The sequence below is a fragment of the Sorex araneus genome, chromosome 4, assembly GCF_027595985.1.
Source record: "Sorex araneus isolate mSorAra2 chromosome 4, mSorAra2.pri, whole genome shotgun sequence".
Lineage (NCBI taxonomy): Eukaryota > Metazoa > Chordata > Mammalia > Eulipotyphla > Soricidae > Sorex > Sorex araneus.
Window position 1 is genome coordinate 153,120,933 of NC_073305.1, and position 23,611 is coordinate 153,144,543.

The 23,611-nt window shown below is 36.7% G+C and overlaps 1 protein-coding gene across 3 annotated transcripts in view; it reads left to right on the top strand.

The window, feature by feature from the left end:
- Positions 1 to 23,611, top strand: part of RSPO3 (R-spondin 3) — a 92,750-nt gene that overhangs the window by 11,934 nt on the left and 57,205 nt on the right. For all 3 annotated transcript variants that reach the window (XR_008629790.1, XM_055135760.1, XM_055135761.1), the window contains exon 2: positions 23,064 to 23,255. Coding sequence is in view for 2 of the 3 variants with exons in the window: in XM_055135760.1 (XP_054991735.1) it covers positions 23,064 to 23,255 (192 nt within the window). In the remaining variant the exon portion in view is untranslated. The remainder of the gene's footprint in view (positions 1 to 23,063; positions 23,256 to 23,611) is intronic.

The window sequence follows — 23,611 nt, forward strand, 5'->3', positions numbered from 1 at the left end:
TTTCTATAATTCCTGAACTAACTTTAGATTGACTACTGGTGATCAGTAAGAACTACTATAAATAGCATAGCTTTAATTATTTTAACGGGCTGTTCTGTGGCTGGTTGTTTATTCGTGAACTTTGTTTTTATTTCCCTCATAATGTGCTCTTCTCTGAGTGGTTATCTTCATTCAATCTTGTTGTTTATTCTTTTCTAGTCCATGAAACATTTTCAAACCTCGCCATAAACCAGGGAAAGCTCCCCGTTGAAGTGAGATCGACGTCTGGGTTTCCTGTCAGTCCTAATTCTGCCTCTGAAGGGCAGGGTGGGGGCGGGGGTTCCTTGGGAGAATTTGGGTTCTAGTGAGTCACTAGACCAAATCCCAATTACCACAATTGCCAAAAGTAATTAGATTGAGGAAAACCAGGCTCTTGTGGGGGAGGGTCATCACAGCACGCTTGAGCCATTGCTCTGTGGTCAGCCCCAGTTCTTGGTCTCTAAGGATTGGGAGCAATCTTGAGTTATAGAGAGCAGGAACTAAAGCCACCAGAAAACAATGCTTTTTCATTAATTTTATCCTCCATAGATTATTCAGCCTAAACAGACAAAAGATTGAAATATGCCACTAGCTTACACACGTAGGTCAAGTCCCTATCATTTTATAAACCTTTGTGAATGCATAATGATAAACATAGAACTCCTGCTATCCTTGTTGCAAATTCCACCCCCCTCCCTTCCTGGGTAGAGAAGCCAAGGAGTTTAGTCTGAGTCTTTTGCAACAGGGGTACCCAATTAAGATGGAAAGGGAAAGGGAAATATCCTTGCAAACAGATTTAATGTTTATTAAAGTAACATTGAGAAATAAGAAACTTAGTTGTGCATTACATTAGGAGAGGAGTTATAAAACCTCTAGAACTAGAAAATGATCAAGTGAAAACCTAAGATATTTTATACTGGAAAGAATACCATATAGATGTATGGTATTATAAATAGATTATTAGAAATAAACAATAACTATATGGGTCCTTTAATTTTAAGCTTTTGATATATTAGAAGTTAGATTTTTCAATGGACTGTAAAATTCAAAATTTAGGAAAATATTCAAGCAGCACAAATATATCTGTGCTTAATAACCAAAGTGGAAGTTTGCCTTTAAAACTATTGGCATTGATTCACATACCCAGAAAGGATACTTCTTCATTTCATGTGATGGATCATAAGCTGAACGGAGACTCACGGCTTCCACAGGTCTCTGTCCTTAATGTGGAAAGTTTTACATCTTCATGACTCAGAATAACGACAGGATATTTCAATAATTTCAGAGCTTAAGACTACTCTCTTTGCTTAACTATGTAATACTGCTTATTTTCAAACTGCAGAGAAGCAAGCAGTTCGATTCTCTTAGGGGTTATTTTTGTCAAATAACCATCTCCAGATAAAATTTAGCTAATAAATAGTGACCTTGTTTATTCTGAACACTTGATAGTTATAACAACATGCTATGGATATAATCTATGTAGTGCATGTATATAGATAGATATTTCAAAGATAATATGGTTTCTGTGTACTATGTACTATGTGTACTATGAATATATTTGGTTGATTATCTTTGATCTTTGACAAAGAGAGCTCCTGAACATAGAAGATAACTAACTTTGAGACCTTATCTTTTGTAAGGAGAGGGGAATAAATGTGAAATCTCCCAAGTGGTGTTCGGGGTCTATGGGCTGTTCCTAGCAATTTTTAGCCAACCTAGCTGGGGCTTCGGTGCAAGAGCCTTAGGAGCTGGAACTGCTTGGGCCCTGAGGTGTTCCAGAGACATCTTGACAGTAGTCTAAGATCTCCAGGGCTTCACCCCGTGATTTGGAGGGGGATGGGGCATGTGGTGCTGGAGGTGGAACCGGGGTCAGACACATGCCTTGCATGAACTCTAGATCTATACTATCAACTCCGACTCCTAACTTTTGGAAACTTTTCAAAATTGCATCCTGTATTTATTTGTATCATTCCCTTCTGATGACAATCAGTTTCTAACTTGAAGTCAAATGTATAGACAAATGCCAGTGGGTCACAAACTAAATTATCACACCTTGAGTATCAGAATGTTCGTTTTATGGATTGCACTACTATTTTTCAGTTTATCACCAGGTTGTTCACCTAGAATCCAAAAGGATCCTCATTATTTATTTAGTCACGAATGATATCCTTACCACTCCCAAACCTAAACTTGCCGACTCATTTAATTTCATCCTCCAGATGCTAATTCTTCAATTATTATCATTTAAAAGGGATGTTGTCTCTCTTCCCAGTAGTGCATTTCTAAGACAGTCATCCACTTTCCCACTTTCCTCAGTATGTGATGTAAACTCCAGTTTCCAACACATCAGTAGGATTCCTTAAAGGCCAATTAGGTTTTAGAGGATTATGTTGATTCATACTTAGCCTCATACATGGCAATGGTGTGAACTAATCCACTCAACGCTGTACCTCAAGGATCTAGCCCTGATCCATGTCTGTTGTTAAACCAGTGAGATTAAGACCCTGTACCTCAAATTATCATTTCTAGTAAAACCAGAACTCCAGTAAAAGGAACCCCAAGCCATTTCAGACTATGGCTTCCATATTTCACACCCACATTGACCTTCCCCGGACACCTCTGATATTTTAATACATGTCCCTACTATGTAAATGAAGAGTTTATAATCTGAGAAATCTTTATGTAATAGCTTTTAACCATAGGCTGCGTGGTAGAAGTGCAATAGTTCATTAGACAAGAACAAGTTCCAAATGAAAATTGCGACAATATTCCAGTACAGAATATTTTCTCTGTATTACCCAGCCCAAACTCACTTCCTACTCCACTCCCCAAATTCTAAACCACTACTAAGATAAAGTGAACAGTCTTAATTTTAGAATTTCCCCAAGAAAAAACAAACACAGAGACAGCTGAGTTAATTTATAAAACACTGCTGCATTTATCTTGGCAGGTTTCAGTTCTCCCCTGTCTAAACCTTGCATGCTTACTCTCACTCAGCAACTCATGGAAGGAACAAGTCATTTCTATATATTAAGCACCTAGAGAGCTTTTGTACTGAATAAATTTGGCATTTCTTCATGCATCTTGTACAAGTTCCTGTCTTCCTAAATAAGTACAATTTATTTAGAGAGATAAAAATTTACAATGTATTTTGTACAGTAAGTATAATTAATTTACTGGGTGTTTGAAACCTAAATAATCCCTTAACTTTAAACCTAAGGCAAAAGAAGTCTTTTCACAAGAGCAATAAACAAAAGTAGCTATTTGGATACTTTTCTTGAATTGTTATGCACACTGTAGCACTGTAGCACTGTCCTCCCATTGTTCATCAATTTGCCCATTGAGCGAGCACCAATAACATCTCTGTTGTGAGACTAATGTTACTGTTTATGGCATATCAAATGCACCATGGGTAGCTTGCCAGGCTCTGTTGTTTGGGCGGGATACTCTCAGTAGCTTGCTGGGCTCTCCTGGAGGGACAGAAGAATTGAACCCAGGTTGGCCGCGTGCATGGCAAACACCCTACCCACTGTGCCATCGCTCCAGTCTGTTTTGCACACTAGAATACATTTTTGTTAATACAGACCCTTTATACCCGTAAACAGCTCCCTGAAATTCTAGGGCTGCCTAAAATATAAGACCAGAGACTAGATATCTCCACCGCCCCCCCTTCACCAGCCCCCTGCTCCTGGGAGTATGCCAGCAATTTTGCAGGATTCATTCTAACAACTGTTCTGGCATAAATATTTAGATAAATCCTTTCCATTAGAGATTAAACAAAGTGTAAGTAACTGTTCCTAAATGATAGATCTTATTAATGTTTGCAACAGGAGGCTTTATGTTATCTGATGCAGATTCCAATTCTGTACACTGGAGAAAAGACTAAAGGGGAAAGAATCAAGACAAGAATTAGATAGAATTGCATGTAATCTGAACTGCAAAATGTTATTTTAAGATAGCACTTTGTAGATGACATGTTTAAAAATTCACATGTTCCAGGAGTTAATTTAAATTGAAAATAACAAAAAAAAAATTACTACTGCTATAATGGTTTTTAGAAAGTGGATGTATATGTCCAGTGCAGTTCCTGAGCTTTTCATCACCATGCCAGTTCAAATGCAGTTCTTAGCAATTTCTCCACATTTCGAGCAAAAATAAAGAAATACTTTCAAGATACTATCTGATATGAGCTCTAGTTTCTGTATATTATTTAAGCACTATTGAAAGGGATAATGAATTAGTAGGGATGCCTATATCAAATATCACTTGCTAAAATAGGGTGTACCTTAGGCTAGCAAGCTCAAGGGAGGGAAGTTTATCAAAATTCCACTTTCCTGCTTTCCTGTTTTCATGGCACTTGCTATGTGTATGATGTTTGAGGAGATCATATCAGCAAGTAACTTATAGTGAGTAAGTTTCAAATTAATCCTGTAGTACTTAGTACTGAGATGATTGATGAGAAAACATATGCATGCTTTTAGACTAGTTACTGTTTCCTCCTTTCATAGATTTAAAGCCTACATTCAGTCACAGTCACAGTCATCCCCTTGCTCATCGATTTGCTCCATCAGACACCAGTAACGTCTCCATTGTGAGACTTATTGTTACTGTTTTTGGCATATCAAATACACCAAAGGTAGCTTGCGGGGCTCTCCCAGAGGGGTGGAGGAATCGAACCGGGTTGGCCACATGCAAGCCCTACCCCTGGGCTATCCCTCCAGCCCTATTTAAAATACTGCAAGCAAGTGAATTTTATTTGAGTGTTCTTTGGTATTGTGTTCTGAGCCACACCCAGCAATGCTTGCGGCTACTCCCAGCAGTGTTTGGAGGGCTATGTACTGCCAGAGATGGAATTCAGGACTCCTGTAAGCGAAGCACATCCTCAGCCCCTTGAACTATCTGTCCAGCCCATTAATTCAATGCCTTTAATGGTGTCACAATCTCTAAGGTTTCTCATTAGTATCTACAGCTTTTTCTTCTTTATAGAAGGGGTAGAATTATTTTTAATCGCAGATTTATTTTTGTCCTGTGGAAAACCATTTCAGGGAAAAAAAGTTTGAAAATAGTGTTAAAATACAACTTTTTTTCCTGTTTTGTTTTAAAATATATAATGACAGTCATATATAATAACTACTGAGTCTCCAGTTAAATATCATTCAAATTCTGTGTTTGTTCATTATTTAGCAAAGAAAACAATTCAAAAAAAATATTCAAGTGAGATGAAATGGAAGCTTTATACATTTCATTTTAGGAGAATCACATCTTTCATCTTTTTATGTAATGTAGATTACAAACTGAATCATGATTGACTTTCAGGCAGGCCATTAGTTATTATAATTGATTGAGTTTCAGGAACACAATCTTTGATCACCAATTCCTTCATGGGGAAATCACATCTTTCTAATGCCTTCTTAGGATCTCCATTTCCTTGAGTTTTGACTACAGTTAGAGAAATCCACATTAGTGGGTAGATCATTCCATTTGTTTCTTTTGTTGTTGTTAATTTCCTCTCCATTCCCTCTTTCCAACTTTATTGTTATTGACATTGCTGTTGTGATAGATGGGGATGTACACATTTCTAGCTGTGGCAGTCACACATTTGAAACCTGAGTACTCACTGGAATTACATTTCAGGTTGCAGTGCTCACAAGTGCTTAGCATGTTTGCACTTTAGTTGCGGAACTTGCACATCTACATACCAGGGCACACACTTACTTTAGGTACAAAAGCTATGTGGTGCTTGCCAAGAGTTACATCTTTTTCTGTGCTGCACACACACATGCACATGCACACATGTGCACACACACACACACACACACATGTCTGTGACACAGACATAAAATACTTGTGGATCCAGAGATCACAAAGTGCTTAGATGCCAGGCTTAAACTACAGAGCTTCTCTGTGCATGGAAAACACCAGGAGGTTGAGCTTGTGACCATGCATTTTCAAAGCAGATATTCTATGCCCCTTCATTATTACTCCAGGCCCATTCTTTCTAATTAAAACTAACTCTGTTGTACAATTTACACATGTAAGTTTGTCTGAGATTCAGTTTCATCCACTATAAGATGGGATATATCAACTTTCGTTTTTCTGAATGCTAAAGATGGATCCAGAGTTTTTCCAGAAATAACATCAAAGGCCTTTCACCTTTCCTTCTGACTGGGTGCTGGAAACTTACTTGTCTGAGTGTATCAAAATTTCAAGAATGTGGAGTTAAAACTTAAATTCTAACATATCCATTTCTCCGTACTTTTATAATGTGTTCACACAATACTTTTTAAATATTTATTTACTTTCAATGTAAGGCACCATGATTTGCAATGTTGTTTATTATAGAGTTTCAAGTATGGAGTTTCCAGCATGAATCCTAACACCACTGTGACCTTCCCTCCACCAATGTCCCCAGGTTCACTCTCACCCCAGCCTTCCTCCTTGACGGACACACTTTTATGTTTAAGTTATTATAGTTTGGCTCTCTTGTTTACCGTGTTGTTGATTTTATGATTTATATGTATGTATACATGTGCATGTACATATAATATATATGTATCTATGCCACATTTCTACACCTAGGCCCAGGATAATCTAGGTACCCTCCCTTTGATACCTTGCATTCCCTTGTCCCAGTATGCTATATAACACAGATAAGTGAAATCATCTGGCATTTTTTCCTTCTTCTGAATTACTCTCCTGAATATATTTTTCAGTTCCAGTAAAATGCATGAATTAATCATTCCTTATGGCCTATAGTATTCCATTGAGTATAAATACCACACCTTCATTATCCTTTCATTTGTTGTTGAACATCTGGGTTGATTATGTATCCCAGCTATTGTACTAACTGGTGCAATTAATAATTTGCATACACTATAATTTTAGAAAGCTAGCAAGATAAATACAGCTTTTGTTCAAGGAAAATTATGAAAGTAAATTGAAATTAAACTTATCCCTAATTAAAGGAACTATTAATTGAACATTATTTTTTCAGTTTGTGCTAATGTTATAAAGGTGAACAAAAGATACACAAAACCCATACTTATAGCATATCATAGTAGGAAAGAATAAAATGAAGCCAGTATTAAACAATTTTGCTTAAGATAAAATATAACTGTTCCTTCTCCTGAGATATATACATATGTTCACAAGCTTTGATTAAATGGAATTGGAAATTAGTTTACAAATAAGCCTAATTCAGAGTTTTCTCTGAAACAAGGATAGTAGACAGTGTAGAGGAATGTATCAAGAAGGTTGAAGATCAACTTAAAACACTGAAATTTAATAGTTCCCTCACTATGAAAATTTATGAGCAATAAATAGGAGCAATCACTTAGCATGACATTTGTGGCAATCAGAGGGTGTATATCAAGTGCACAATAAACTTAGTTGTCATTGTTAGGTAGAGTTTGTAATAGAGTGGCATAGTTTGGCGAAGAAAATTTCCATTTTCAGTACAATGACTAATTTTTCTATATCTGAACTTTCACACTAGTTCATTAACTGGAATTACTTTTACCAAACAAACATTAAAATATCGTATGTTTAAAAATAGTACATCTTTGTTCATCTCCTAGAGTCATTTTTCAAACCTTTTATGGTAACCCCTTGACCACAGAACATAGAATTCAATCTACTAAAAGCACCAGCTTGGCAAACACTTGTCAACAAGTTATTTAGATTTCTTACGTAAGTCTCTTGATGACTTTTTCTGACATCAATTGATAGCTTTAAAAATGTAATTTTCCAGAATTCAGTCTTTTTTGTGGACATCATTACTAGCTAGTAAAAGAATTTTAAGAAAAAGAATAAAATTTATGAGGTATTTTTATATGATTAACCCTTGTAACCCTCATAGCATTTTCATAATAGCCTCTTTATACATGAAGAAAGTAAAGTTTCATACAATTAAAGAATAGACAAAATTAATAAAGGCAGGAGTGTGAGAAGTAAGTGTGTCCTGTATCTTCTTCCCTAAAGTACAACTTTGCCTTTTGTGGCTAGTCATTAAGCCTATTAAAAGGAGGGGGTTTAAATGAGAGAGCTGAGATGGCATTATGCTCTCCTTCTTAGACAAAAACTGAGGGTGAGCGAAAGCTTGAAGAAATTTACAGAAGTGGTTACTTGGAAAGTGGGTTGAGAGGATCTTAAACTATTTTTAAAACAGGAGCCTGATAAGATCATAACCATTGCTCTTAAAAGAACATTTTCATTGGGAAATGAGGCAGTCGTAGTGGTAGGAAATGGAAAGATGACGGAAGCCAAGAGAAAGAGTGATTGGAGATAGGAATGAAAAGATCTCCTCTGTTTTGACTTTAGTGATTGTTGCCATTTACTAAAATAGAAAATATTAGAGAAAGAGCATTGTAAGGATTACATAGTTTAATCATTAGGTAGATTTCTCAAAATAATCTATGCATTGCTCCCTGTTCCCATTAGTGAAGAGGAAAAGAGAAGTAAATGCATATGTGACTTTACCAAAGTCTCTTTGCAATAGAGCCAAGAGTGGATACAACTCCTATGACCATTCTATAATACCAAATGTCACACACAGATGCTCCAAGGCCTGACATTCCAGAGAAGTACTCTTTGGATCTTCTGGCAATCTGATTTCATACATGCTGAAATAATGATCATTCCAAAGAGAAATATCTGTTCACTGGCTGAAACTTTGTTTCACAATATCTTCTGTTCCTGCTCCATGAGATCCTAATCTTAAAAAGTTACTACAACCTAATATAACATGACAATAGAGCACAATTTTTAAAATATAAAAACCAATTACACAGACTCTTATTGAGTACACTTGCCTATTTTCTCATCAAATCTATTCTTATTATACTCCTGGAAATGGTTAGACTCAATCTAGCTCTGAGCTGATGCAAAATCACTCATTATTAACAAAAACATATTCATATAGTTCATACAGTTTATATTCATGTTCCCAATGCAATTTTACTTTTAAAGGGCCAGTTAAATAGTCAGAACAGTATTTTTTTCTCACTTTGCATATCTTTGTATAATAGCACAAACTAGTAAGTGGCACAATCCACCTTCAAATTTCTGGTTGAGATGTAATTGTTTGCTTTTGCTATGAACAGTTATTTTTCATATATGTTTATATATCTCCCATGAAGTTTTTACTATGGGTATAATTTTTCCTTTGGCAGAGCAATAATGGCATGTATAATAGAGAAAATATTTGTATGAATCAAAACTTAAGGTTTTTCATTTTTGGAGTTTCAACTTGCGTCTTTCTCTGGAGGAAGAGGGACTAAGGGAAGAGGGGGCCAAATAATTTATTTCAAACACTGAACAAAACTTTCAAGTAGAAGGACAAAATTCCAAGTCCGCAACCACCCTAATAAGCCGTAGAAGTTAAAAGAAATTAAAAAGAGACTGATAATGATATATTATTATATAAAATGAATAAAAAAACACATTACCATTTGTTGTTTCACTGCATATAATCATTATACATTATGTATCACTGTCATCCTGCTGTTCGTCGATTTACTTGAGCGGGCACCAGTAAAGTCTCTATTACACTCAGCCCTTAGATTTTAGCAGCTTCTCCTTACTCAACTTTCCCAACGATTGTAGGCTCTTTCAGGGTCAGGGGAATGAGATCTTTCGTTACTGTTTTTGGTATATTGAATATGCCACAGGTAGCTTGCCTGGCTCTGCCATGCGGGCGGGATACTCTCCGTAGCTTGCCATGCTCTCCAAGAGGTATGTATACATCTTTTACTGTATTTTGGATATAATTACACCATGGGTGAGCTTGCAAGGCTCTCCTGTGCAGACAATAAACTCTTGGTATCTTGTAAGGTTCTCCAAGAGGGAGAACAAGGCTATTTGATGTTGATTCCGGGAGCTTGGTCTTATAGTCTCTGGATGTTGGTCATTGGTGGGATTACATGGCGCTGGGGCCAGTTTGTGGGTGTGGCTGCCAAGCTACTGGAAAATGGGGGGTCTGGGTGGAGAAGGCCCAGTCCCAATCCAAGCAGGCTTGGAGACCTCAGCCCCGGGTCCCGCACACCTGGGTTCCTCTGCTGGTCCGTTCATGTGCGAGGCTCATCCGAACGTATGAAGAGGGGCCTTTAGCATGGCTGTGGCTGGGTTCTCATATATACATATATATGCAGATATATATATACATATATGTATACATATATACACATATGTACACACATATACATACATACATATACATACATTTATACAAACCATATACATTATGTATAAGGTAACTATATCTGTAAGATCACTAAGTTAAATCCAGCAACTAACTCCTTACTTAGAGATGAGTCAGTAAAACATCAGGTGATAAAAATCCAAAACACTATGCACAGAAATGAACTGTGCAAGATTGCTTTTTGTAAAATTAAAAAAAAATGTTTCAGTTCTGTGGTTTCTATTTACGGTGGTCATTTACAAAGGACTGTAGAAAACTTAGTTTTAGTCAGCTGGAAATAAAGAAAACCAGAGAAATAACTCTCAGATGTCTCTGCCCCTGTTTTGACAATTTTCATAACTAGCTTTCTAGGACCTGGCTCCACAATGACTGCTGACCCAAAATGCACATCAGAAAAGAATCAGAAATAGAAATCATTAGGGAACATTGATACCATAAAAAATTAAGCTTAGTTTTATTATACTAGGTATCTTTGGGAAACTCAGAATCTGTACTTAAAAGCATGCATGTGCAGTTGTGATGGTTGAACTCTTTGGTTAAGAGCATCTTTTTAAAAAAAATTTATTGATTCACCGTGAGATATAGTTATGAGCTTTCATGTCTGAGTTACAGTCACACAATGATCAAACATCCATCTCTCCACCAGTGCACATTACCCACCACCAATATTCCCAGCATACCCAAACTTTTCCCACCCTCCCACTGCCTCCATGGCAGACAATATTCCCCATTCTCTCTCTGTACTTTTGGGCATTATTGTTTGCAATGCAGATACTGAAAACAGTAACAGCAAGTCTCACAATGGAGATGTTACTGGTGCTCGCTCAAGCAAATCGATGAACAACAGGACCACAGTGCAACAGTGCTACACTGCTACCCTGATATTAACGCTCACCATTTTGCTAACTTATATATAGTCTTAAGATTTTAGTTCTCTATTCCTCAGCATAAATTTTGCATTTAAATCAAACGAAAACACCAAGAAATTTTGTTCACAATAGGTGATCTTAGAAAAGATACCAAGACTCCCAAATTTTACGTGATTTCTTCAGAGTTTATATATAAAGAATTCTAAAAAGATGATTCTGAATCTGTTAGTATGCCAAATCCTGGCTATATAATACTGTGCAAAGGGGCTATAAAATAAGCTCAAATCCCCAGGATTTCCTTTATCAATGTCTTGTACCAATTGTGCCATGCATTTCAAATTACATATCAAGAAATAAACATTCAATATTATATTTAAACTATTCCTACTTCCCTCCCTTAGCTTCAATAGCCTTATCTGTCAGTAATCCTCTTGACTTTTAGTATGAGTTTGTGAGTTTCCAAAGGAAGGCATGGGCACAAGAGGGACTCAAGCATCCGGTGCCCAAGAAGTCCCCTGGCCCATTGATGGTGATGGATGGACAAAGGACCAGGGGAATGGAGAAATAGGGACTGGGCCCCAGGCTGACTGGTAGACAGTTTATTTCTCTCTTCTCCCCAGCATAGATCGATCTCTTCCTTACAGCACAATCATAGTTGTCATTTTGGTCGTGGTCCTAGACATCACAGTTCCCGCATTCTCGTCCTCATAGTCCTCCATTTCTAGTCTAGTCTTCATAGTCCTTGTCTAGTCTTTATAGTCCATTCTTTTCCCTTATAGGATAGTTATATAGAAATAGGGAAGAGTGTGGGTACAAATAGGTGGAGTTGAACATTGTCATAACAACAAACAGATGTAAAGCCCCTCCTTCAGGGGAAATTCTAGGAGATTATCTCAAAGACAAAATCTCATCTGAGGGTTCAGCACTCCGGATTACTAGGAGATCCACTCTAGGGTGGGATTCCATCCAGAGTGGTTGCTTTATCCTTTCCTTAGCTAGTAATCCATTTACAAAATCATAGTAAACTTTCTTCTTACTAATATTTTTAGTCATTTTGTATGAACACAGAAATATTAAGCTTAAAGTTTGGCTCTTCCTGGGGACATCAATTATCATCATCATCATCATCATCATCATCATCATCATCATCATCATCATCAAATTTCTCGAGCGGTCTCAGTAATGTCTCCATTCGTCCTAGCCTTGAGATTTTAGAAGCCTCTCTTTACTCATCCTTCCCAACGATGCTGCATTGGAGGCTCTTTCAGGGTCAGGAGAATGAGACCCAGCTTGTTACTAGTTTTGGCATATTAGTACACCATGGGGACCTTGCGAGGCTCTCCTATGTGGGCAGGAAATTCCCAGTAGTTTGCCAGGTACTCCCAGAGGAGAAGAAGGCTATAAGATATCGGGAGCTTGCTTTTAAGTCTCTGGATGCTGGCTATGGATGGGATTACATGGCACTGGGGGCAGTCCCTGGGTGTGACCGCCTAGCTACTGGGAAATGGAAAATCTGGGTGGAGCAGGCCCAGTCCCGATCTGAGCAGCCTTGGAGATCTCAGCCCCGGGTCCCACACACCTGGGTTCCTCTGCCAGTTCCTTCATGCGTGACGCTCGTCCAAACATGTGGAGAGGGGCCTTGAGCATGGCTGTGGCTAGGTTCCAAAGGTCTTCAGCTACCAGGAGCTGTGCTCGGAGCGGGGAGGGAAGCTGGAGCCCATCCTCTCCGAGGAAGACAGCCAGGCGCGCAGGCAAGAGACTTTCTGCCATTCCTGGAGATATCTAGCTATATACTCCAGATCACAGTTCTCAGGCCAGCTTAGTCTTTCCTAATCCCAGCAGGGTCTTTATTCGGTTACTTCTTTTTGGTTCATGACAGAATTTGTCCCATGACCTTGCTTTTAACTTATTATACTATAAGCTTGTCCCTTTCCGATGCCAAGGTAGCTTACTGCTTGCCCTGGGTCCATCCAGTACCTTCATTGGGACCCTCCTTTTGGGGCTGTTAGGAAGTAAGTAAAACTGAGGTTTAAGTCAGGTAAATATGGATGCCAAGAGTAAATATTATTTGGAGTCAATTAACTCCCATGGAACAAAACATAATGTGAAGTGCCTTCCTTTGTCTATACAAAAAGGCGATTGTTAACCCATGCAAGTGACATAAAGGAAAGAGGAAAGCGGTATAGGATTACTAGTGCTTGATGTTATTGGGTGTGCCTCAGGACCACTGTTGTGGGAGTAACTCAATAAACCTAAGCTCCCTTTGGAGAGCAAGGACAAACCAATGTTATCCAACATGAGTTGAACTAAATATGTGATCCTTCTATTATGGCCCTTAGATTATAAGAAACTTTTATGCTAACTACATTTTAAAGCTTCTTCTGTGAGAGACCATGTTTTGTCTCTCAGTCCCTTGAAGAGTATTTTTAGTAATCACTATAGTTACTTCTAATGATGCAAATGAAGTGATACGCATGTGTGGTTTTAGTGTCATGTACATCACATATACCTGGGGTGTTTCTCACAAATGTCCCATTAAGCACTTACCTAGGTTCACCTTTTCATTTCTGAATCAGAATTTTTTGGAGTAAAATCTTTTCATATACACTATTAAAAAGTTCTTCGGGTAATTTTACACATAGTATAGTTTTAAAACCACTAGGATAGACTTTCAGGCACTCTGTACAAGATTGGTATCATTTCTATGGTGTGTCTTACCTTTGTTCAGGCACTTTCATATCTTCAGTGATCTTCTAAATTCCCAGAGGACTTCTTGCTTTGACTGTTATATGATACCACCAATGATACCTTTTTCTAGGTGCTTCCCTTAAGTCCCTACTTAGTGACTCTTAGCAAGCCCTTGGACTCTCAAGGGACTTTCCTAAATCTGGGTTGGAAAGAAGTCTCAGCACCTGCTCTCTCCAGCTCACTTGCTAGGGAGGTTTAAGAGAGCTATTTTTGAGTAAAGCTCCCAATTAAAACTCCCCATTAAGTATGGAGATAATACCAGGGTTTATTTAACACTTCTAACATAAAATTAAATGTTTTACACGTAGTACTCTGCAATGAATACAGGCCTATAAGAGTGCTATGTACTTACATATCAGCTAGCTTAATGTCCCTACCCCAGGATTAAGGAGATATTCCCATGCTGCAGAGCAAAAAGCCTAAGACTTAAAGACATTAAGCAAATATATATAATCAGACTGTGAACTTCTTGACTCATATCTTTGCTTTTATTCATCCTTGGCTCCCAAGTAAATGCACAGTGTCTGCACACTGAGGAGTATAGTTGTTTAAAGAAAAAGCTGAATGAAGAGAGACATGTGTCCGCTAGCAAATATCAGAGCACTGCATTGCGTCCAGAGTCCATTCTCCAGTGTGTAGTCCCTGTGCTCTGTGGGGCTTGTTTCTGAAAGAGACAGCGATGAAGAGAGCTGTATACCTAAGAACCAAAAAATGCATCCTTCTCACAAAGGTGCATGTCAGTACCTTCTGTTCTGTCAAAAATCTTATGAATCTAGAAGAAAAATCCATTTATTTCCTCTGAGTAAGATTTTAGACGTGACACATAAAGCTGGAGTTGTTTACTGGCATACCCGCTATTTGCACATCTTTCTGTGCCTGTTAAAATACCACCACAAGCCCCATACCTACTATTTGTTTATGCTAAGGCTTTCGCCAGAACATATACTACTTTAGTATGCCATATACTATGTGGCAGGAAGATTTCAGTTTGTTCAGAATATAACAAAGTGGAGTTTGTTTTAAGCACAAACTGAAGTTTGTTTTACTCACAAATGTAAAGTGAATAGTTATAAAATCATACCATGCAAATTCATTACCATTAAATGATCATACTTTCTGTTTATATTAATTTCTAATTGATTCTCCCTCTAAAAAGATGGCAAGGGAATGACTCTTTCAGGCCAAACCAGAGCGCAATGATCACAACTGTTGGACGAACATGGTTGAATCTGTCTCATGAAAAAAAACTGCTTTTACCACCCACTAACTCATCAACAGGTCTTCGCTTTCTGTGGAGTGTGGGTGTCCATTACCCCCTATTCACACTTTTTGTTCCCTTTCACCTCCACTTGGGAAAACCAGCCACTTGGAGAAAGTGAAGTGTTCCTTTCTGTTACTTGGCAACAGCTGGAGATGCTTTTATTTTATTTAAAGCACCTTTCATTTTACACCCATAACAGAGGGCATTGCTTTGTGATAGATTTTCTGTTTGTGATTATGAGGAGATGAATTGTTTTTATTGAATAAGTGCATTTCTATTACAGTTTAAGCACCAGAATCAACAGTAGGTCATATTGTCACAGTGCTGATGTCAAAAACCAACAGGTCATTCTTGGAAAATAAATATGGTTTCTAAGATTATGAAGAATCAATTTTTAATTAACCCCTAGGTTATTAACTTCTTTAAGAGGCTAAAACTCTAATTTTGAGGTTCTAAAATCAAAGTTATATTACTGCCAACACAATAGTGCTATATCCTTTGCTAATGGCAAGAATTCAGAAAAATACAAAAAAAATGCAGATTGCATGATGTTTTATTTTCTTTTTCTATTCTTATGACCTGATAAAACCAAACTTTCAAAACTTTCCTGTTTTAAGCAAATCATTAACCCCACAGAAACTAGTAAAAAAAAGAATTAAATTTTTAGCTGTTTTATTACTTCTATCTTTTGTGTTGGGGGCCATATTTCACAATGCTCAAGGGACATTTTTGGCTCCATGCTCAGGGGTTACTTCTGGCGATGCCCAGGGTATCATGTGATGTCATGGATGAAACCTGAAACTTTAGCATGCACAGGATGCTAGTGTGTGTAGTGTGTTGGCCCTCTGAGCTATATCTCTGTCCTGAAATAAACATTTTAAACCACAATGCAAATTAAAAATGGCCTCCAGTACATCGATAAAAGAAGGAATAAATAAAATATGCATAAGGGTAAAGGAAAAGTAGATAACCTGGGCTAACATGCACAGTCTTTTCAAAGATTGAACTCTGAATGTAAATTCCCAAGAGGTGAATTAGAAAACTCTACTATAAAAATGAAGAAGAGAGCATGTATGTATGGAATACAAAATGCGGAATCTGTTCCATCACCCATCCCACCCCGAGATAAACTAAAAGTAAATGAATAGCTATCAGGCAAAACATGTTCTCTTTTTACCTCTGATATCTAATTAACAATGTAGTCTATGTGCAATTGGAATAAAATCTCGGCTATTTTCAAGGATCATTAGGAGTAGGTTCCAACCTACTCTAACCTTTACTCTTTCATTTACAGTACTGTAGCCTTCAGTTGCTGCTCGTCATGACTGCTTATTTCTCATAACCTTCAAAACTTTGCACTTTCTGACGCTCCATTTGGAATACTCTCACTAAGGTTTCATGGCTTAGTGAGGCTGACTCCTCCTTATTCTCCTGTTGTCAGCAAAAAAAAGTAGCCTTCATAAAGGAGCCTTCTGCATAAAGAGGAGCTGCACGGGGCCAGAGTAATAGTAAGCAGGGAGTTTGCCTTGCGAATGGCCAATGCAGTTTGAATTTCTGGAATCCCACATGGTCCACTGAGCACACCAAGAGTAATTCCTGAGCATTGTCAGGTGTGCCCCTCCAAAAATAAAAAAAAAGAAACAGTTTATTTTCACAGAGATACCTCTGTCTTAACTATCTGTTTATTTCCTTTGCACATTCATCACAACCTTTAATCATTTCATTATGTTTAGTTGACTATTAGTGGATTGTAAGAAATCGGGAACTGAATGTTTTAACGCTTGCATTTTCTACACCATGTCTAATGTTAGGCACGTACTAGAGTTCAGAACTTCAATCATAGCTGCAACAATGGTGCCTACTTTATCTTTTATTTCTACTCCTAATTTTGTAGTTTGTGAATAGTTAAAGTATAGCCCTTGATAACCAAGTTGACCTCTAGCTACCAAATATTCAATCTAAGATTTCAGGAACTCTGCATCTGCTATCATTTGCTAGCCATTTTCTTAATATTTTGGGCTGGCTTGAGTTTAGTGGAAAATCTAGTTAATTGCTACTTAATGTTAGGCCTGTTTTATTGCTGTGGTTTTATTTTAAAGTATTTATAGAATATAAATATTAGACTCCCTCCAGGAAGTTGTTATTCAGTAAGAGAAGGGATAGATTTTCCAATTTCTCAAGGAAATGCTTTCCATTAAAAACAGTATCTTCCCCCACATAATAATGGTGGGACCCTAACTGGGTCATATTCACCAGCTGGTGGATACATTCCTATTTAATATTGTTAGGAGTTTTGTGAGGCTATTGGTATGGGCACACATTTTAGGTTGTTAAAATTTGACTCAATGGGACCAGAAAAATAGCACACTCTGTTATATTAACTGCATCAGATCAATTAACCTCTATGTTATTTTCTTTGATAATATATTAAATAGAATGTGTGTGATATGTCCATGTAAGTGTATGTGGACACATACATACATTTAAGTTTTATTGGTGAATTTTAACTCATTTTCATGTTTAAAATTGGTTTATTATAACACAAATGATAAAAGGTTGAAAACAGAAATAACATATATGGTTTTATATGTTAACCTATGTCACATTCAACAAATTACTGTAAAAAATAATAGTAGAAGACCAAGTAGATGCTTACATAAGTGGCATCACTTAAGACTATAAAGGAGTGCTGTATACTAATGAATTATTGCATCCATTTTAGATAGCTATTGTATATATTTCTCTTTCTAAATCTAATACCTTCACCTTGCTCCAATGGATGTAGAAGTCTGACCATTCTCAAATAAACAAGTGAGAAACATTCACTCTCAAGACTGGAGAGGTATTACAACAGATAAAGTGCTTGCCTTGCACCAGGTTAATCCTTGGCACCACATATGGTGCCCTGAATCCCTTCAGGTGACCCCTGAACACAGAATCAGGAATCAGCCCTGAGCATTGCCAGGTGTGGCAGAAAAAAAGGAAAAAATTACAAAATTAACAAATAGTAGGAAAGCTTGATTAATAGCTACAGAAATTAAAGTAGCTTAGGGAATGTTGACAGTAAACAAGAAAATTTATATGCTATGTATTAATATATAGTCATTTTCACACTTAACTTTGAAGTTAGAGTAAGTTATTTTACACTCTCCATTTTAGGTAAAAGCTACCAATTTTACCATAACTTTAACACACTTATAATCACAAGGTCAAAGTTCCATTTTTCAACTTCTATCTATACACTTCAACTTTCTAAACTTTAGCTAGGTGTAGAGAAATTAATAACAATAATAATCTATGTTTTAATCTTTATTCTAAACTCACTATTAAGTAATTCATAGCACATTTTTTATTTAGTTTTTGCATTTCAGAACAGATCATTGTAATAACTTCTGCCTTCTCTAGCATCAGTTACCACAGGTAATTTAACTTTCTATAAGTATGCTTTGAAAGCAAAAACACACACAGTATTCTTTAAATTAACTAATAATGCTTTTTAAAAACAATTTTACTGATAATATTTTGTGATTTATAGTACTATTAATAGTAGTCTGGTGCACTTATTGTCTCTTATAAAATCCCTCTTATTTTGTATTCTCTTTCCTTATTTTGACATCCTGCAACACATCTCCTTTCCAGGATGCTTTTTCTAACTACAAAGGTACCACCAGACACTCATATACTTCCATAGCTCTGTAACTACCATCCCAATGCTATGCTTCTTCTATTAAACATTACTCTCTGAGTATCTCATCAAATCTACAAGATCTTATTTCAAGCTGTGTTTATGTTTTAGACCTTTTAATTCCATATGTCATGCCCCAATTATTTGACTGAAAACTTTTACACCCCTCATATTGATATCCCCTCTGTTTACTGATTGTATCCAGAAACTCAATGTCAAATCATCTTTCTTGTTCATTCTACAAACAGTAAGCACCATTTTTGGTTTGTTTTTTTTTGGCTTTTTGGGTCACACCTGGCAACGTTCAGGGGTTACTCCTGGCGCTGCACTCAGGAATCTCTTCTGGTGGTGCTTGGGGGACCATATGGGACGCTCGGGATCAAACCCGGGTCAGCCACGTTCAAAGCAAATGCCCTCCCCGCTGTGCTATTGCTCTGGCCCCAGGTCACCATATTTGATTGTTCGTATTTTCTATACATCCTTGAAATAAACATCCCTCTCTATATAACACTAGCTTGGGTATATGTCAAGCTATCATCAGTATTTTGCCTTGACCTTACATTAATCTTCTATATTCCATGCTGTCGTGACAATTACCTTTCTAATACAAATGTATTCATATTCACCAGGCTGAAAAAACTATACCCATAGAATGATTTTCTTGACATAGCCCATAAAAAGTCACATTATTTGTTTTCATTTTTATAAAGGTATACTAAGCAAAACTTGAGCATACAGTGAGGTTTTGGTGGACACCTAAAATCAGACATAGCAGTGTTCTGAGGTCACCAAGTTTAAGTGTGATAGTGCTCAAGAGTCATGTAGTGCCGTGGACTAACTTAGGTCCTTGATATGATAAACAGTTGCTCAAGAGAGGTTTGGTTTCCTCTTTTACCCAAAGAGTTTTATAATTTAGATATTCTTTATGCTTCCAATCTTCTTGGTGTGTCACAGATTTTTTTTATTTTAACCACGGTATGTGCATTAATTGCATCTCATGCATATATCCTTGATGTGTGCAATTATGGTCTTCCATTCTCTAACCCCACCATATTGACCATTATCTGGTGATTTTAGCTGATTTCCTAAGATTAGGTTGAAGCATTAGATATTCTATAAAATTTTCCTATCACTTTACAAAACAGTCGTTTAAGAAAATAAGGATTAGAAGTACAAAATGAAGTTATTAGAATGGAGGGAGGAGAAAGAAAGATAAAGATGACTTCTATTTTCTATCTGAGAATCATAAGACTTTCAGCCTGAAAGGGTTTGAGCAGTGAATCCAGACCAAACTTTTCTGTGGTTTTCATATAAAAAGTAAAAGCTCTTGCCTTAAGATGAAGTTTGGGAAATTTGTATTTAGTTGTGTAACACTGTATAATTTGAGTGATCCTTCTACAAAACTCAAGAAGGCATTTATTTCACTACTTTAAAAATCTGGGATCACAGAATCTGAACTTCAGAATCTCAGTATTTTTCACTTTCCACTTAAGCATAGTACTTGAACCTTCTGCAGTACAGCTTGACATCATTTGTATATGCCCATATTTTTAAAAATCTTGTTAAAAATAAACAGGAATTTTCTTAGCCAGTTAAGGAAATGTTGCCTTCTTTACTATTTCAAAATTTTATTTAGTTAAAAGCTCTTGTTTAAAAAATCAAAATATGAAAACAAATCAAGCAAAAGGAATGATTATGGCACAATCATGAAAATCATTGTGATATATTTCATCAGTAAAAGTTCTAGAGAAATTTTTTTCAGTTTTTGGGCCATATTTGGATGATGCTGAGGGCTATTTCCTGAGCTTTGTGCTCAGGGGTCACTCAAATTGATGTTTAGGGGACTATATGGGGGTGGAATCAGACTCGGGTTGGCTACATGCAAGGCAAGTGCCTTATCCACTATGCTATCACTCTGGTCCAGAGAAATGAAATTGAACAAGGTGTCTTGGCATGTTTCATACTTACAAGGAACTTTTACTCATTGAGCATTAAGACACAGATAGACAAATATCTTGAGCACTAGACATTTCAGAACCATCGAATCCAGTTTTTTTAATTAGAATTATTTTAAAACAAATTTAAGTTTTTGAGACTGAACATATGAATCATTTAATTTTATAACTCATCTATTTAAAATGAACTCACAATTTTTAAAATGTCAGAGTTCTTAAGTTAAAATTGTATATTTACTTTGAGCACCTGCCTTTCAGAGAATATAGGTTGGCATGAACCAATTCAACCCATCTTCATTTAAACTGTTATATGTATATTACACTGAAGAACCTGGGTTGGTTTGGAGTGACTTTCTTTCATGTTGAAGTCTACTTTTTTTTTATAGACAGTTCTAATGAAAATTTATTACAGGCCTTTACCTATACATGACATTTTAAAAACGGATCAATCAGATTCTGAAGACATGAAACTGTCTTTGCTGCCCCCCATCCTATTTTTTAGGGTCCTTCCATGTCAAAAATATGCACACATTTTCTGTAAGTCTCTAATGCTGTTACTGGCATAGAATCTTGTAACTTGGAAAGCATTTTTCACTTACAAGTCCCCCAGGTCCTATAATGTCTGAACCTCCTGTGCCACTTTATATCACCACCCCACCCCACATAAGAGCATATACAGGAAAAGCAGACTTCCCTGCCCCCCGCACATTTCCTCAGTTTATTTACAAAGCGTCTTGGAGTGAGAATGAGCTGCTTGTGGTTCCTGTGGCTGATTCAAAGATACTTTTCTCTAGGCGGAAGATGCTGGTCAACCGAATGACCTCTCTGTAACTAACCCATACACCCCCTGGTAAGGCAGTTCGAGTAGAAGCTACCTTTCTGACTAAGCCTAGTGGGATTTATTTTTGCAGTGAAAAAAAAAGTAGAAATAACAAAACATTCATGGAAAGATAGAATTAATCATGCTGAAGATGCATCAGAGCCTTGCCCTCCAACCACAAGAAAATCGAAGTGATAAATGTATTGGGACTTAGAAGTACTTCTGTTCATCAAGCTTTACTCTCTAGGGGTCAGAGGTTTCCTCCTTTTGTTTCCTGCAAGGAAATAATGCTAATGTATTCAACCAAGAATACATTAGGAAGGAAATCATAACCATCTCTAAGGGTATCAGTGTGAGAGATATACCTTAACAATTTTCCGTCAGCTTACACATAGATGTCAATGACAAATGAATCACTATAAAGAAGTTTTAACATTATGTAACTCTCAAATAAGCAGCATGTCCCGAATGTTTGCTTAAACCTCCTCAGCAGCTGGTCAGTTGCTTTCCAGAACACATTCATGACACTTTAGAAACCTTGAAACGCTGAGAAATAAGTATAGCAGTTTTCCTTGCTAAGGACTAGCCACCTCCTCATTAAATATATATTTAACTATGGACATGCAAGATGAGGGCCCCAAAATAATAACATTTATCTCTCTGAAAGACAAAATATAGAACATAAATTTTTATGTTCACATGGGTATTCTCACTCCACGTGGAAATACTAGTGAGATAAGATAATGCTAAGATTTCACCATTATATCATTTTAACTGATAAACATTGAACTTGAGTGAAAAGAAATATTTTAGGAAAAGATAGGTATGTGATTAACTACATAGCTTCAGCATCAGTTTGCATAGAATCAGAGACCAAAATTGTAATCTCTAACAGACCGTATTTGGAAAAAGATACCCTAGAAGGTAAATACCCTTACTTGCTAAAAAAGAAAAATCTTTATTCATTGAGTCTCACAATATGTTATCATATCATCTTGTTGGAGGTTATGAGACCTGTGTATTTTTTGCTACACAAATGAAACTTAAAATTAACATGTATTGATTTAAATTACATGAAAATTATCCATTCTTCATTCACCTTGGTTGCTAGTTCAATGAGAATATTTTCACTACATATGCACTTAGATATTTTTTCCTGTTACAGTAACAACAAATCTCACAATGGAGATGTTACTGGTGCCTGCTGGAGCAAATTGACGAGCACGGGATGACAGTGACAGTGCTACAGTGCTACATGATCTGCAGATAGTTTGAGGCAATATATTTCATTTTTGATGCTTAAATTTTAAATGCACTGAAGTGAAGAACAATACATATGTACGTTAAGGAGAAATAGTTCACAGAATAAGATGGGCAAAAATATCAACTTGTTCAACCATTACTACCAATCGAAGTGCAATAAAAGACAATGTGTTTTCTACTCAGTAAATGACATTTAACTTCCATATCAATGATTTAACCTTTGTTGTTCTACATTTCTCCCTTCAGTGCATCCTAACGTCAGTCAAGGCTGCCAAGGAGGCTGTGCAACGTGTTCAGATTACAACGGATGTTTGTCATGTAAGCCCAGACTATTTTTTGTTCTGGAAAGAATTGGCATGAAGCAGATAGGAGTGTGTCTCTCTTCATGTCCAAGTGGATATTATGGAACTCGATATCCAGATATAAATAAGTGTACAAGTAAGTGCCTACATAAAATTATGTTTTTATCTCATCCTCGGGGGCTTTCCAGATTTGAAATGGTTTCTTATAGATCTGTGATTATCAAAATTCTGTGATAGGAAAATAACATTGACCTTATAATTAGGCTAACCTGTAGTTATCCCCAAGGACAGAAAATTGTTCAACACTTACGAAAAATGTTTGTCATTATCGTTGTTATTGTTTTTAATGCAAAACTGAGAGCACATGCATTCATTGACACTTCTCATTGGAGCCTATAATTGCAAACTTCAATGTCATCTGAGTTTTCACCCCCATTCCTAAATCTGGGCATTTACTAACTTAAAAATCAATTAGCAATTTTAGTTTCAATT